The sequence below is a fragment of the Sabethes cyaneus genome, chromosome 1, assembly GCF_943734655.1.
Source record: "Sabethes cyaneus chromosome 1, idSabCyanKW18_F2, whole genome shotgun sequence".
Classification (NCBI taxonomy): domain Eukaryota; kingdom Metazoa; phylum Arthropoda; class Insecta; order Diptera; family Culicidae; genus Sabethes; species Sabethes cyaneus.
In genome coordinates, this window is record NC_071353.1 from 12,730,126 (window position 1) to 12,742,694 (window position 12,569).

The following is a 12,569-nucleotide window of genomic DNA, read 5'->3' on the forward strand; positions in this document are numbered from 1 at the left end:
TTCTAACTTCGAAATTTCCTTGAACTTTGAATAGTTAAATTTATTGCATTATATTTCTTGGTTATAAAGTTTACTAGTTTCAAACGACAGCACAGTATGGAACGTAAGCTAGTAATATCTAAAATTGCGTGTATTTCTACAAGTTAAAGAAATTCCAGCGAATAGTAGAAAGGCTCAGCTGAAGATTAGATTACGCAAGGTCCTAATGGAGCTTAGTTTTTCTATTGCGTCAGCTTTCTCCATTGTAATACCCACACAATAAGAAAAGGTCAACTCCTGTCAAGTGAAGTAAAAATAATGTATTATTTTCGAAGTTGATTTATATATAGACTTAGGTACTTACTCTCAACTTAGTGCAGTTGACCAAAATTAACTCAACGGTTTCGTTCGTCAAGGCACGTAAATTGATCAAATACAATTTTCTAAGTCGTGTTAGCTTTTTCACAGCGATCTCAACACAATCGTCATTAAAACCGAGTTTATTGTATTCCACGTGCAGCGTTTCGATTAGCGGACAGTGCCTGACCAGATACGAGACACCCTTAAACGTTACACCAGGACAGTGCGTTAGGTAGAGCTCACGTAATTCCGGTAGATCCATCGTCAGCAGTGAGGCATCCGACATATCGCGGCAACTGTACTTCAGCATTCTTAAACCGACGAGAGTGTCGAAGCGTTCCACGTTGTCATTCAGAATTTCCCTTTCCTTTAACTGTTTACGCAGTCAGTGTGTGATAAAAACAAGACATGTTTAATAGATACCTACCACGTAATTTTCCAGATCGAGATATTCTACGACCTGAACCTGTTGCATCAACGTTTGAACCACGACGATGTCGCGCATCAGCGTGTCGTCGTCAACATCTTCCAGATAGAAGCGTTTCATGTTTGGAAACGAACAAAAGATAGCAGGAGAAATCAGAGGAAACGTAACGGAAAGTGAGAAATCCAGTACACTCGCGAGGGCAACCGATTCGTCCCATGCACGTACATCATACAGTGACATGGTGAGTTTGCGCAAGCGTTTGAGTTGCGCAAAAGATTTACAATCATGAATGCTTTCGGCAATAAGTTCCAACTCTTCTAAATCGGGCAATTTCCGCGGTAGAGCGGCTACGGCACGAAGGGATAATTCGGAGCCAATTTTCAGGGTACGAAGCTGTCCTTGCTGATCGAACAGTTGAAGCAGCGCATCGGTGAAGTCGTCTTCGTTGCCGTCGCTTTTGATGTTCAGCTGGAATAGCACCAGATCCGGCAGAGTGTTCATGAACTGCAGCAGGGGTTTCAGTTCTTCAACCCGTACCGTAAGCCCACGCAGAGTGCCCGAGTGTTGCACAAGAAATGGTTTCAGTTGCTCAAGTTCTACGGTGAAACGTTCCAACGAAAGTGTACGCAAAGGAGCGCACGAAAGCAGAGACGCGTTCTGCAGCAAGTAGTAGTTTGGAAGGATCAACTTCAAGGTTTTGAGGCTCTTCAGCGGTGAAAGGTAAGTTTCAGGATTTGGGGGTTTTTGCCCGTACGGTTCGTCCGATTCGGTGATCAAGCAAAGCTCTTCCAAGTTTTGTAGGTAACAAAAAATGTGGAGGACAGCTTCAGTCAGCTGCAAGATTTGCATGCTAAGTGATTTCAAACGGTGACCACAGGTTTTGAAAAAATCGATAAATGCTTCGCATTTCGGTAACTCATCACTGGGAATGGTAATTCTATAATGCCACTTTGGAACTAAGCTTGTTGTTTGGGAATGGAACAACGTGGGAATTGCATTCAATTGATGTGTAACCGGGTGGACAGGTTGCAGATGTATTACGTAGTATTTCGGTATTACAACACTAAGAATTATTTCTTTCCACTCATGACAAACTAATGCTACGTTCTCCAAGTCCTCTGTTCGTAATAAACGGAAGATTTGCTCTAGAATCTGGAAGAATGGACGTGATTTTCTATACTGAACTAGGCAGCTATTGTTTAGGTTTACCTCGTTTGGCAAATTTTCAATTTCCATTGCGAGCAAACTAACTGACCGCGTGTGCTAGACGGACCAAAAAATTTCTGCTATTTGATCAATAATTGAAATGAAGATTGTAATCACAGCAAATGATAGAAGAAAACATGTTCGGATATGTTACATAGATGTTTTGGCATATCAACAGGTGCTTATCTGATGTACAATGAGCTGACCTTTCGGACCTTTCATCTGTGCTTTTATGCTTGAAGCGCGAACATTCATCTGTAAAACATTCACAGAGTGTTTCTTTAATTTTTGGCACAATGTTCTAACGGAGGAATGCAACAACCAGTAATCAGTTGATGTTTTTGGTAGAAAGTAAAACAAATTTTCGGTTCGAATATTTATTAAAAAGCTCGTACAATATCGATTGCTACTGCTTTGGAGCATGCGCCGCATGCAGGTTTTGTCCTGACAGATGCTCGCTACATACAATGCTGCGGTACTGGCAAATAAGTTTGGGTTTATAATTACCCGGAATGAACCATTTCATGGAAAAATGAGTTATTTTCCAGAGATTATTTTCTCTAAACTTACTTTTCTCGATCAATGGAGTAATATTTTCGATTGAATAATTTATGTTTATTGTAATATTTTAGGTTAGATTTAGATTTTTTTCCACCGGGAAATGGTTCATTTTGCCACGGGTCTCCCCCGGAAGATTACACCCAATGGCATTGCGTAAAATAGCACACAATTGTTGACTCGATTTCATTAGAAATTGTGTGCAGCAAAGTGGTCTTCGAATTCGGTCACCAGTGCCGACGACAGCACGTCCAAACTGTCCGATAGGATCTCCTTCAGCGAATCCGGGTTACCTTCGCAGACGACTACCGGTAGTTCGTTGCCGGGTTCCATAGCTGGCGTTGGTGCCGGACCGTTTAAATCCTTCTCATGCATTGCCTTCATGTGCTTCAAATAGCGTACCTCTGTTTTGAACGTTTTCTGACACGCTTCACAATGGTGGACAACCGTTGGATTGGTGCTCTTTTCGCAATTAACGGTCTTCTGATGAGTGGCCAAATTGCCAGGCGTCGAATAAGTTTTGCCACACTTATCGCATCGGTGACCCTTGTCGCTTCGATGTGACAAGATGTGAGTCTTGAGGGAACTTTTCTGTGTGAAGCGACCGCCACACTCGTCACATACGAATGGTTTCACGAACAGGTGGCAGTTTTTGTGGGTTTTTAAATTAGATAACGTCGCGTAGGATCTAGGACAAATATCACATTTAAAAGGGCGATTTTCCGTGTGCTTCGACAGTATATGTGTTTTGAGTGTTTGTGATTGGGCAAAGCGTTTGTCACATTGCTCGCATGCGTAGGGCCGTTCCTTGTTATGGATTCGAGAATGAACGTATAAATTGCTTATACTGGTGAAAGCTTTCATGCAAACCTACGATGGAAACCAGAATATATTAACTTAAAGTAAAAGAAGTCCTGCAGTTTGTTCTACTTACCTGACACACGTATGGTTTCTCATTGCTGTGAACCCTTTCATGCAACTTCTTCGAGGAAAGTTGGTTGAATGTTTTTTCACAATAACTGCAATTGTATGGTTTCTCCAAAGTATGGGTGCGCAAGTGAACTTTGAAGTTCCCTGAGCTATTGTATTCCGCGCCACATACCTTAAACAATAAATTCCCAATAGATTTGAGGTTGTTAACTAATCTTACCACCGTAACCTCACCTGGCAGGTAAAGGGACGAATATTGGTGTGTAACCGGCGATGTGTGTTCAAACTCGACGCTTGTGTGAAGCTTTTGAAGCAAACTTCACAAGCAAATGGTTTCTCACCGGTATGAACCCGCATGTGAACCTTCAGATATACTGCTTTTGAAAATTTTTTGTCACAAATTTCGCACGAATGCTCCATACTTTCCAACTTTTTTCTGCTTTTTCTACTTGATTTTGTTGCTCCTTTGACATCCTCCAACGATTGTTCCATGTCCTCTTGCATTTGCTCTACCAGACTTTCCTCTGTAACTTCACTGGATTTCTCCAGCAAGGCTTGATCTTCCATGTCAAAACTAGTCGAATTCACTTCGTTTGCCGTTTCGTTTCGAACTTCGCCAATCCATTTTTCCAACGTCAAACTAGTTCGTGTTTCGGAGGAACTCTCCTCACTGCTACTGGTAGTGCTATAACTAGAACTGCTATCGCCAGACCCGTCGCTGCAACAGTCACTAGAACCACTGCTTTCCTCATCAACATCATCGTCCTCGTCGTCATCATCTATATCGCTGCTCTTTTCAGCCGAACTCTCCTCATCGGAACTTCCGTGTTCCTCTTTGCCAACCGTTCGGTACACTGCCGCAGCACCCGTAATATTAAGCTGAAAGCTATTAGACGTCATTATCGAAGCTTTCCTGGCAGCATCCTCCTCCTGCAGCTGAGACGCCGTGGCCAAAGCAGTCTGTGGTTCTTGCAGCTGACCCTGAACAATACCGTTCATCATTGAGCCAGCAATAACCAGCTGAGACGAGGTAACCGTCGTCGTCGTCGTGATCGGAAAGATTTCATTCTGTGAAATCGGAAATCCACCGTTGGCCTTACGTTTCCGTCGCATCACCTTATTGTACCGGTCAATGCATTTCTGGCAAATAGGTTCCACCCTTCCATTAATGGGTACAATTTTCAGCTTGAAAACATTTTCCAACAACCAGACATTGCTCTCGTCGCATTCGATATAGTCCATATTTTTATGGAGCAGCTGACATAATTTGCAAAAGTGAACCATTGTTGTGGTTAATTCAATTGAAACTTTATCTTTGGTAACTTATTTGTTAGTTCACACTTGGCTAATCAGCGAGGTAAACCGTTTTAATCGAATACTATTCCTTAATTCTACTTTTACATGACACGAGATAACAAACGTGCTATTACACTGATATTTTAAATTTTGATAAAATTACACAGTTTGACTAGTATGCTTCCATTATTTTACAATTTATTTGCTTACTTTATGCTTTAACGCATAAATTAAATTTTGTTGATTTATTTTAGCAAAAATATATTTATGTATCGTACAAGACGCCCAGCCATCGGCTTAAGGGGTTTTTGTTGTTTGTTCTGTGTTTTGTGTGACATGTTATGTCAAACTTATAGTCACTACATATAATATAGTCTGGCGGATATAAAATAAAATCGGAAGCTAATAGAGCTTTCCGATTCAGAGTTATGTGCGTATTGGTGCTTGAAAATGAGGCAAACAACAACAGTAAACAAAAGAGATGCATTCTTTTGTCACCAAGGTACAGAATGAATTTCGTCTTCCGCCGGCTTAAATACCAGCAAATTTTCAAAATATGTGCTTGAATTTGGAACAGAATGAAAAATTTGACTGAAATATGTGCTCTGCAGTGTGGCAAACAGAGAAACACAACTAGTAATCGCTATTTTTCGGTTTGTTCCTCCAGCATCAGCTGTTCCCAAAATGAGGTAAACATCATGTATATACACGCGTATTTCGTGTTAGTGTGGGTGCTTGAGCTGTCAGAAAGCTCTATTGGGCCGGAATCACACTGACCGTCAGCAATCGTCAACAGGCAACGTAACGGAACGGAACGTCAGTACACATTCACATGAGTGATTCCGAGCGACTTAGTTAGCAGGTCAACAACTACCATCCGTTTCGGAGGGACAATATTTAAGTCGCACAGCTCCCTTGTCAACTAACTCTCGAACATACCACTCCTTCATTTCGATATGTTTAGAGCGATGACCAATTCGTTCCGATTGGACGAACTGGATGCATCCTTGATTGTCCTCCATGAAGCATATCGGACCGTCCAGTCTCACCCATATCAGCAAGCGGCTTCCTCAACCAGGCAACCTCTTGGATGGCCTCTCTGAGTGAGACGTACTCGGATTCCATTGAGCTGAGCGCGACACAGTGCTGGAGTGGTTCTCTAAATACAAACACAAAGACTGTTAATACTGGCAGCACTTCTGGTCACGCTAATGTAACGGTAGGCATCGATCCGTCATCGAAACTGTGAACTTGAGGTTGGCATTAGCTACTTCCTGTTTCATACCTAAACTAAACGTTGAACAGTTAAGATATATATTTTGTGAGGTGAGAAGATTACTAAAAATATCTAAAATACTTATAAAAATTGAGCCATTTCTTATATTAAAGTAAAATTAATTTCTTTTTTTTTATTAAAATGCCTAATTAAAATCATGCAGCTAAAAATAATTAAAACCCTACTTAAATACTAAAGTGTTGAGGTTAGATTTGTTCCTAAGGCTAAGAGACACGTGAAAACCGATTTTTGTAGGTGATTATACTTAAATACTACATTTCTTAACGCTAATTATAAATAAATCTACAGCTAAAGCTGCTGCTGCTACTACTACTAAAACAACGGAAGCGAGTTTCGTTGTGGCCAGCTAAAAGAAATCCTTATCTCACGGAACGTCTAGGAACAAACTTTAGAAAAATCGTCCGCAGAACGATTAAATTTCGACATGCAGTCCATCCCGGAGCAATCGGAAGATCGCACAGTACCACTCGCAGAAACGCTCGACGAGAATCGATCAGATTGCGTACAATGCGAGCGCCCAAATGGAGCGGATAATATGGTGCAGTGCGATAACTGTCAAGCATGGTGGCACTTTTCGTGTGTTGGTGTCTCCGAGTCGATCGAGAACCGCTCATGGTCATGCCCAAAGTGCCAGCCAGATGAGGTGCTTAGCGTCGTTTCCTCGTCTCGTGTTTCCCGTACTACCGATAAATCGGCGAGATCCCCGAGGTTGAATTTGCAGCTTGAGAAGCTGAACGAGCTCCAAGCAATACAACGTACGTTCGTCGAGGAAAAATATAAGCTGCTTGAGTCGCAGCTCGAAGGTGATAACAGGAGTGTAAACAGTAAGGGCAGTCGAGTTAGTAAGCAGTCCAATACCGCCAAGGTTACGAACTGGGTAAAATCGTGTGCAGAGCAGACCGGAATCATCCACGTACCGACATCAACGGACGAAGGCATGACAAATTTGCCGCCAGTACGAATCGACCAGACGCAACCGAAAGCCACTACTACCAGCAGCCACATTTCAACACCGAAGCCGTTACCAGATGGTAACAATCTGCAAAGTCCGCTTAAACATCCCGCCATGCCGACACACCGATACTCATGTACAACGACGTGTACTGATCCAGATACTGGAATTATTAATGCTGTTTCTCAACCAAGTGATGTTTTAACGCAGCACGTCGCTTCCAACAGTGCGATTCCACTAGCACAATCAACGCCAACGTGCTTACTACATTCCGCAGCAGTTTCACTGCCTACAAATGCGCAACCAAAGCCAACGGTGGCAGTGATGGATTTGATACCCGCGTCAGTACCGTTTACAGCGCCGGTATCTCAGTCTACAGTGACAAAGGCCATACCAGATACGATTCCTGTACCAGCATCTGAGCAGGCATCAATCAATGCACCGGCAACCGGACCGCCAGTTGTTTCCGTGCCAGTACCGTCGTATGTGATGAAGCAGCCACTACCGTTGCTGCAACAAAATGGTGTATTCTCGCAACATACACAGCCACGAGCGTCTGTGCTTACCGCCGTACCTGTAGGGTTTTCTGAAAAACAGGCGGGATCTACGATCGCACATCCATCCACGATTGAACGTACAGCGATACCAGCGTTGGCACCACCGCCAACGTACTATTCATCGGCATCCGACGCTAATCTTGGGAGAGCGTTACCCGTGCCGCCAGTGGTGCATCATACCTCTATGTTTACACATCCATCTACATCAGCGCAACTTCCGGACCAACCCGTTCCGGATCAACTAGTTGGGCCGTTACCACCAACTGAAAATGTCTTGCCAGCGACCATGCCTGCGACGGCATCTGTGCCGATTCCTGATGTGAATTGGGGATCACAGTTTCAACGAGTGACAGCAGCCGCACCGACGAATGTAAGTTCATCTGCACCGGCACCCGTACCGCCTGTATCGACATCGACTTCGTGGCCTGGGCCACTCCCTGGTGAAGTATTTCCCTTGCCACCAGGTAAGCCAGTAAATCCTCTACAAGAAAATACACCTTTAAACCATATTGATGCCAACCACCAACATTTAATAAAACAATTTGGCAGTATTGCCTTATCACCTGCGCAAGCACCATTGCTTAACACAAATTTAGCCACTTTCGCCCCCACCCCCTCGCAACTAGCCGCCAGGCAAGTAATGCCGCGTGATCTACCCCCCTTCTCTGGCAACCCCGCCGATTGGCCACTATTTGTCAGCAGCTTTATTAACTCTACGCTAGCTTGTGGGTACTCTAGCGCAGAAAACTTGTGCCGACTGCAACGATGCCTAAAAGGCGCTGCATACGAGGCTGTGCAAAGCCGATTACTTCTACCTGAATCGGTGCCTCACATAATGGAGACACTCCATATGTTATATGGGAGACCTGAACTACTTATTTCTGCTCTCCTGGGGAAAGTACGGTCAGCTCCAGCACCGAAGCTGGAAAAATTCCAAACCATTATTGATTTTGGAATGTCAATTCAAAGTCTGTGCGACCACTTAGAAGCTGCCGGTCAAACTGCACACCTGTCAAATCTCACCCTCCTCGTCGAACTCGTTGCGAAGCTTCCTCCACATCTTCAAATAGAGTGGGGCACATATCTTCAGCGTTTTTCTGAAGTAAATTTGAAAACGTTCGGAACCTTTATGTCGTGTGTAGTGCAATCAGTGAGTAAAGTGACTACGTATGCCAGCAATAGTGTAAACGTCCTCGAGAAGAATAAAACTAAATCCAGAGGAAATATAAACGCTCACGTGGATGCTGCAGGATCAAGTGTTGGAAATAATTCATCTGCTAAGTCTGATGTCGCGAAGGTATGCCCGGCTTGCAAGGGCACAGGTCACCGAATATACGAGTGTCGTACATTCAAGGCGCTTACCACTGACGGCCGTTGGAAATGTGTTCAAACTAATGGACTTTGCCGAAACTGTCTGAGCTCACACGGCAGAAGGAGTTGCAGGAAAACTAGCTGCTGTGGAATAAACGGCTGCGAATTTCGTCATCATCCGCTTTTGCATTCAGTGCGTACTAACCCGCATACGAAACCGTTGGTGAACGCTTCGGAAAATCACACGCATCGCGTGACGGAGCAATCGCTTCTCTTCAGGATACTGCCCGTCACCTTATATGGCCCCAGAGGAAAGGTGGAGACCTTCGCATTCCTCGATGACGGATCGTCTTTGACTCTCATGGAGGATAGCCTGGCCCAGGAACTTGGTGTCGATGGCGTGGCAGCCCCTTTGTGTTTACTGTGGACCGCGAACGTAACCAGAGTGGAAAACGATTCGAAGCAGCTGTCGTTAACCATATCTGGCGTTGGCGGGAGAAAGCATTCGTTGCGCGAAGTTCAAACAGTGAAGGAGTTATCACTTCCTACGCAAACGCTCTCATACAGTGGATTATCTGAACGTTATGCATACCTGAAAGGACTTCCGGTTTCGAGTTACGCCGCTGCGGTTCCGAAAGTGTTAATTGGAGTCAACAATCTTAATTTGATGGTACCATTAAAGATATGCGAAGGGCTAGTGCGGGAACCCGTCGCAGCTAAAACAAGACTTGGTTGGTGCATTTACGGTGGAAACGGGACTAGCGACCAAAGATCTTCAGTGAACTGTCACATGTGTGATTGTACGTCGGACAATACCTTGCACGATCTTGTCAAGGATTTTTTCATTACGGATGAAGCTGTAGTAATGCCACCAACGCCGCTTATGTCGAAGGAAGAAATGCGTGCCGAGCGACTATTGCAAGATACTACAATTCGCGTCGGAAAACATTACGAAACCGGTTTAATATGGAAGTATAACTGTGTAGAACTTCCTGATAGCTATAATATGGCTCTTCGACGGCTAGAGTGCCTAGAAAGGCGAATGAATAGAGATCCCGAGCTGAGAAAAAACTTGCAAAACCAACTAGTCGATTACCAGCGCAAAGGCTATGCGCACCGGGCAAGCGAAGCAGAATTGGCTGATGCTGACATACGACGAGTGTGGTATTTACCATTGGGAGCAGTGACGAATCCTCGGAAACCAGGCAAGGTTCGTATGATTTGGGACGCTCGAGCAGCCGTGAACGGAATTTCACTAAATTCAGTGCTGCTGAAGGGTCCGGACCAGCTGACGTCGCTCCCTGGTGTTCTAGTTCGCTTTCGACAATTTAAGGTGGCCGTCTCCGCGGACATCAAGGAGATGTTCCATCAGGTCTACATACGCAAAGAGGATCGCCACTCGCAACGGTTCCTTTGGCGCAGTGAACCATCTAATGCTCCAGACGTTTATCTTATGGACGTCATGACGTTCGGGTCAACATGCTCTCCTGCGTCAGCACAGTTCATTAAAAATAAAAATGCGGAGGAATTCAGAGAGTTGTACCCCCGAGCAGTCGAAGGAATTATACAGAACCACTATGTGGACGACTCGCTGGAGAGCTATGAATCGGTGGAGGAGGCGATCAAGGTGTCCCAAGAAATGTGCTCCATTCACAAGCATGGCGGCTTTGAGCTGAGAAATTGGCTGTCGAACAGTAGTAAAGTTTTGAGCAGTCTCGGAGAAGTAGCCCCTAGAGAGGATAAACAGTTGGCAGCAGATAAGTCGAAGGACTATGAGCGCGTGCTGGGACTTTTGTGGTTGACAGGCGAGGATTACTTAAGTTTCTCAACGACGATGACGCAGGAAATCGACAATCTGATAGACAGCAACGAACCTCCCACTAAGAGACAGATGTTGAAGTGCCTGATGTCACTTTTCGACCCTCTAGGTCTGTTGTGCCTCTTTACAGTGCACGGAAAGATTTTGCTGCAGGACGTGTGGAGAGCTGGAATCCAATGGGATGAGAAAGTGGGCGATGATCTGCACAGAAGGTGGAAAAATTGGACGAATTTGTTTGCAGACGTTCGTGAGTTGAAAATTCCACGGTGTTACTTCCCGGACGCTACAAGTGATCGTTACAGACAGCTACAACTACACATCTTTGTTGACGCGAGTGAGTCCGCCTACTGCGCTGCTGCCTACTTCCGGACGTTGAATAACGATGGAATTCCTGAAAACGTGCTGGTCACAGCTAAGACCAAAGTCGCCCCGCTGAAGACGCAGTCGGTGCCCCGCTTGGAGTTACTCGCAGCTTGCTTGGGTGCACGTTTGATGCAGTTCATCGAGGAAAGCCATACTGTACGCATCACGAAAAAGTTTCTGTGGAGTGATTCTGCCACCGTTCTCTCTTGGTTACGGTCAGAACATCGTAGATACCGACAGTTTGTGGCTTGCAAAATAGGGGAGTTACTGACGATAACCGACGTGGAAAATTGGCGCTGGGTTCCATCGAAGCAGAATCCCGCAGACATTGCGACAAAGTGGGGTAAAGGTCCCGACCTAACAGCCGACAGCGTTTGGTTTAAGGGTCCACCTTTTCTACAGCTACCGGAAGCAGAGTGGCCAATACAAAAAACTCCGGCCCCACCAACCGACGAAGAGCTTCGTCCATGCTACACCCATAAAGCGGCAGAGATTCCCGTACATCTTATCAATCTGGAACGGTTTTCGCGGCTGACCCGAGCCATCCGGGCAACCGCCTACGTCTATCGGTTCATTGCCAACGCAAAGCAATCCGTGATGGGACAGGAACGGTCTGTAGGCCCATTGACGTCAGAAGAGCTACAAAGAGCTGAACAACTACTGGTACGAGAAACACAGTGGCAGTGCTTTCCGGATGAGATGGTGTTGTTGTATCGCAACCGTTCGAAGCCAAAAGAGCAACAGATCCCGTTAGGAAAAGATAGTAATCTTTACCAGTTGTGTCCGTTACTTGACGAAAACGGAATCCTTCGTATCGACAGCAGAATTGGAGCGGCTTCAAATGTGAATGAAGATATGAAATTTCCCATTATCCTCCCTAGGAGGCATGCGTTTACAGCTCTGGTACTGGATGACTACCACCGAAAGTATCTGCACGGTAACTCGGAGACAGTGGTGAACGAGGTACGTCAACGATACCATATCCCACGGCTTAGGACGACAGTAAACAGTGCTGCAAAAGCGTGTCAATGGTGTAGAGTCTACAAGTCATCGCCGAAAACTCCCCGTATGGCCCCACTCCCGCTGGCGAGAATGGCATCATTTGTAAGACCATTTACCTACGTTGGCTTAGACTTCTTCGGACCGCTGACAGTGACAATTGGTAGGAGTAACGCAAAACGGTGGGTGGCCTTGTTCACGTGCCTTACGGTGCGTGCAGTTCACGTGGAAATCGCGTACAGTCTTTCCACAGATTCCTGCATTAAGTGCATTCGGCGGTTCGTCTGCCGCCGAGGATATCCAGCCGAGATTTATTCAGACAACGGAACGAATTTCCAAGGTGCCGCCAAACTACTAAAGGAACAATGCGACCAGCTAGCTGTTACGTTCACAGGCACTTCTACTAAGTGGATCTTCAACCCTCCCAGCGCTCCACACATGGGCGGAGCGTGGGAGCGGATGGTGCGCTCAGTCAAGACAGCGGTAGAGACGGCGTGCCACAACAATCTTAAATT

General features: G+C 45.3%; 2 protein-coding genes across 2 annotated transcripts; both read right to left on the reverse strand.

The window, feature by feature from the left end:
- Nucleotides 1–174: 174 nt before the first annotated feature.
- Nucleotides 175–2,002, reverse strand: LOC128732889 (uncharacterized). Its single transcript, XM_053826318.1, has 4 exons — nucleotides 1,976–2,002; nucleotides 767–1,918; nucleotides 344–712; nucleotides 175–276 (listed from the first exon to the last, which is right to left on the reverse strand). Exons 1-4 carry the CDS (start codon nucleotides 2,000–2,002, stop codon nucleotides 175–177), a joined length of 1,650 nt encoding a protein of 549 aa, XP_053682293.1.
- Nucleotides 2,003–2,565: 563 nt separating this feature from the next.
- Nucleotides 2,566–4,963, reverse strand: LOC128743531 (zinc finger protein ZFP2-like). The gene is made up of 3 exons (XM_053840130.1): nucleotides 3,695–4,963; nucleotides 3,465–3,632; nucleotides 2,566–3,400 (listed from the first exon to the last, which is right to left on the reverse strand). The coding sequence occupies exons 1-3, from the start codon at nucleotides 4,742–4,744 to the stop codon at nucleotides 2,720–2,722; spliced, it is 1,899 nt and encodes a 632-aa protein (XP_053696105.1). The 5' UTR covers nucleotides 4,745–4,963; the 3' UTR covers nucleotides 2,566–2,719.
- Nucleotides 4,964–12,569: the final 7,606 nt, after the last annotated feature.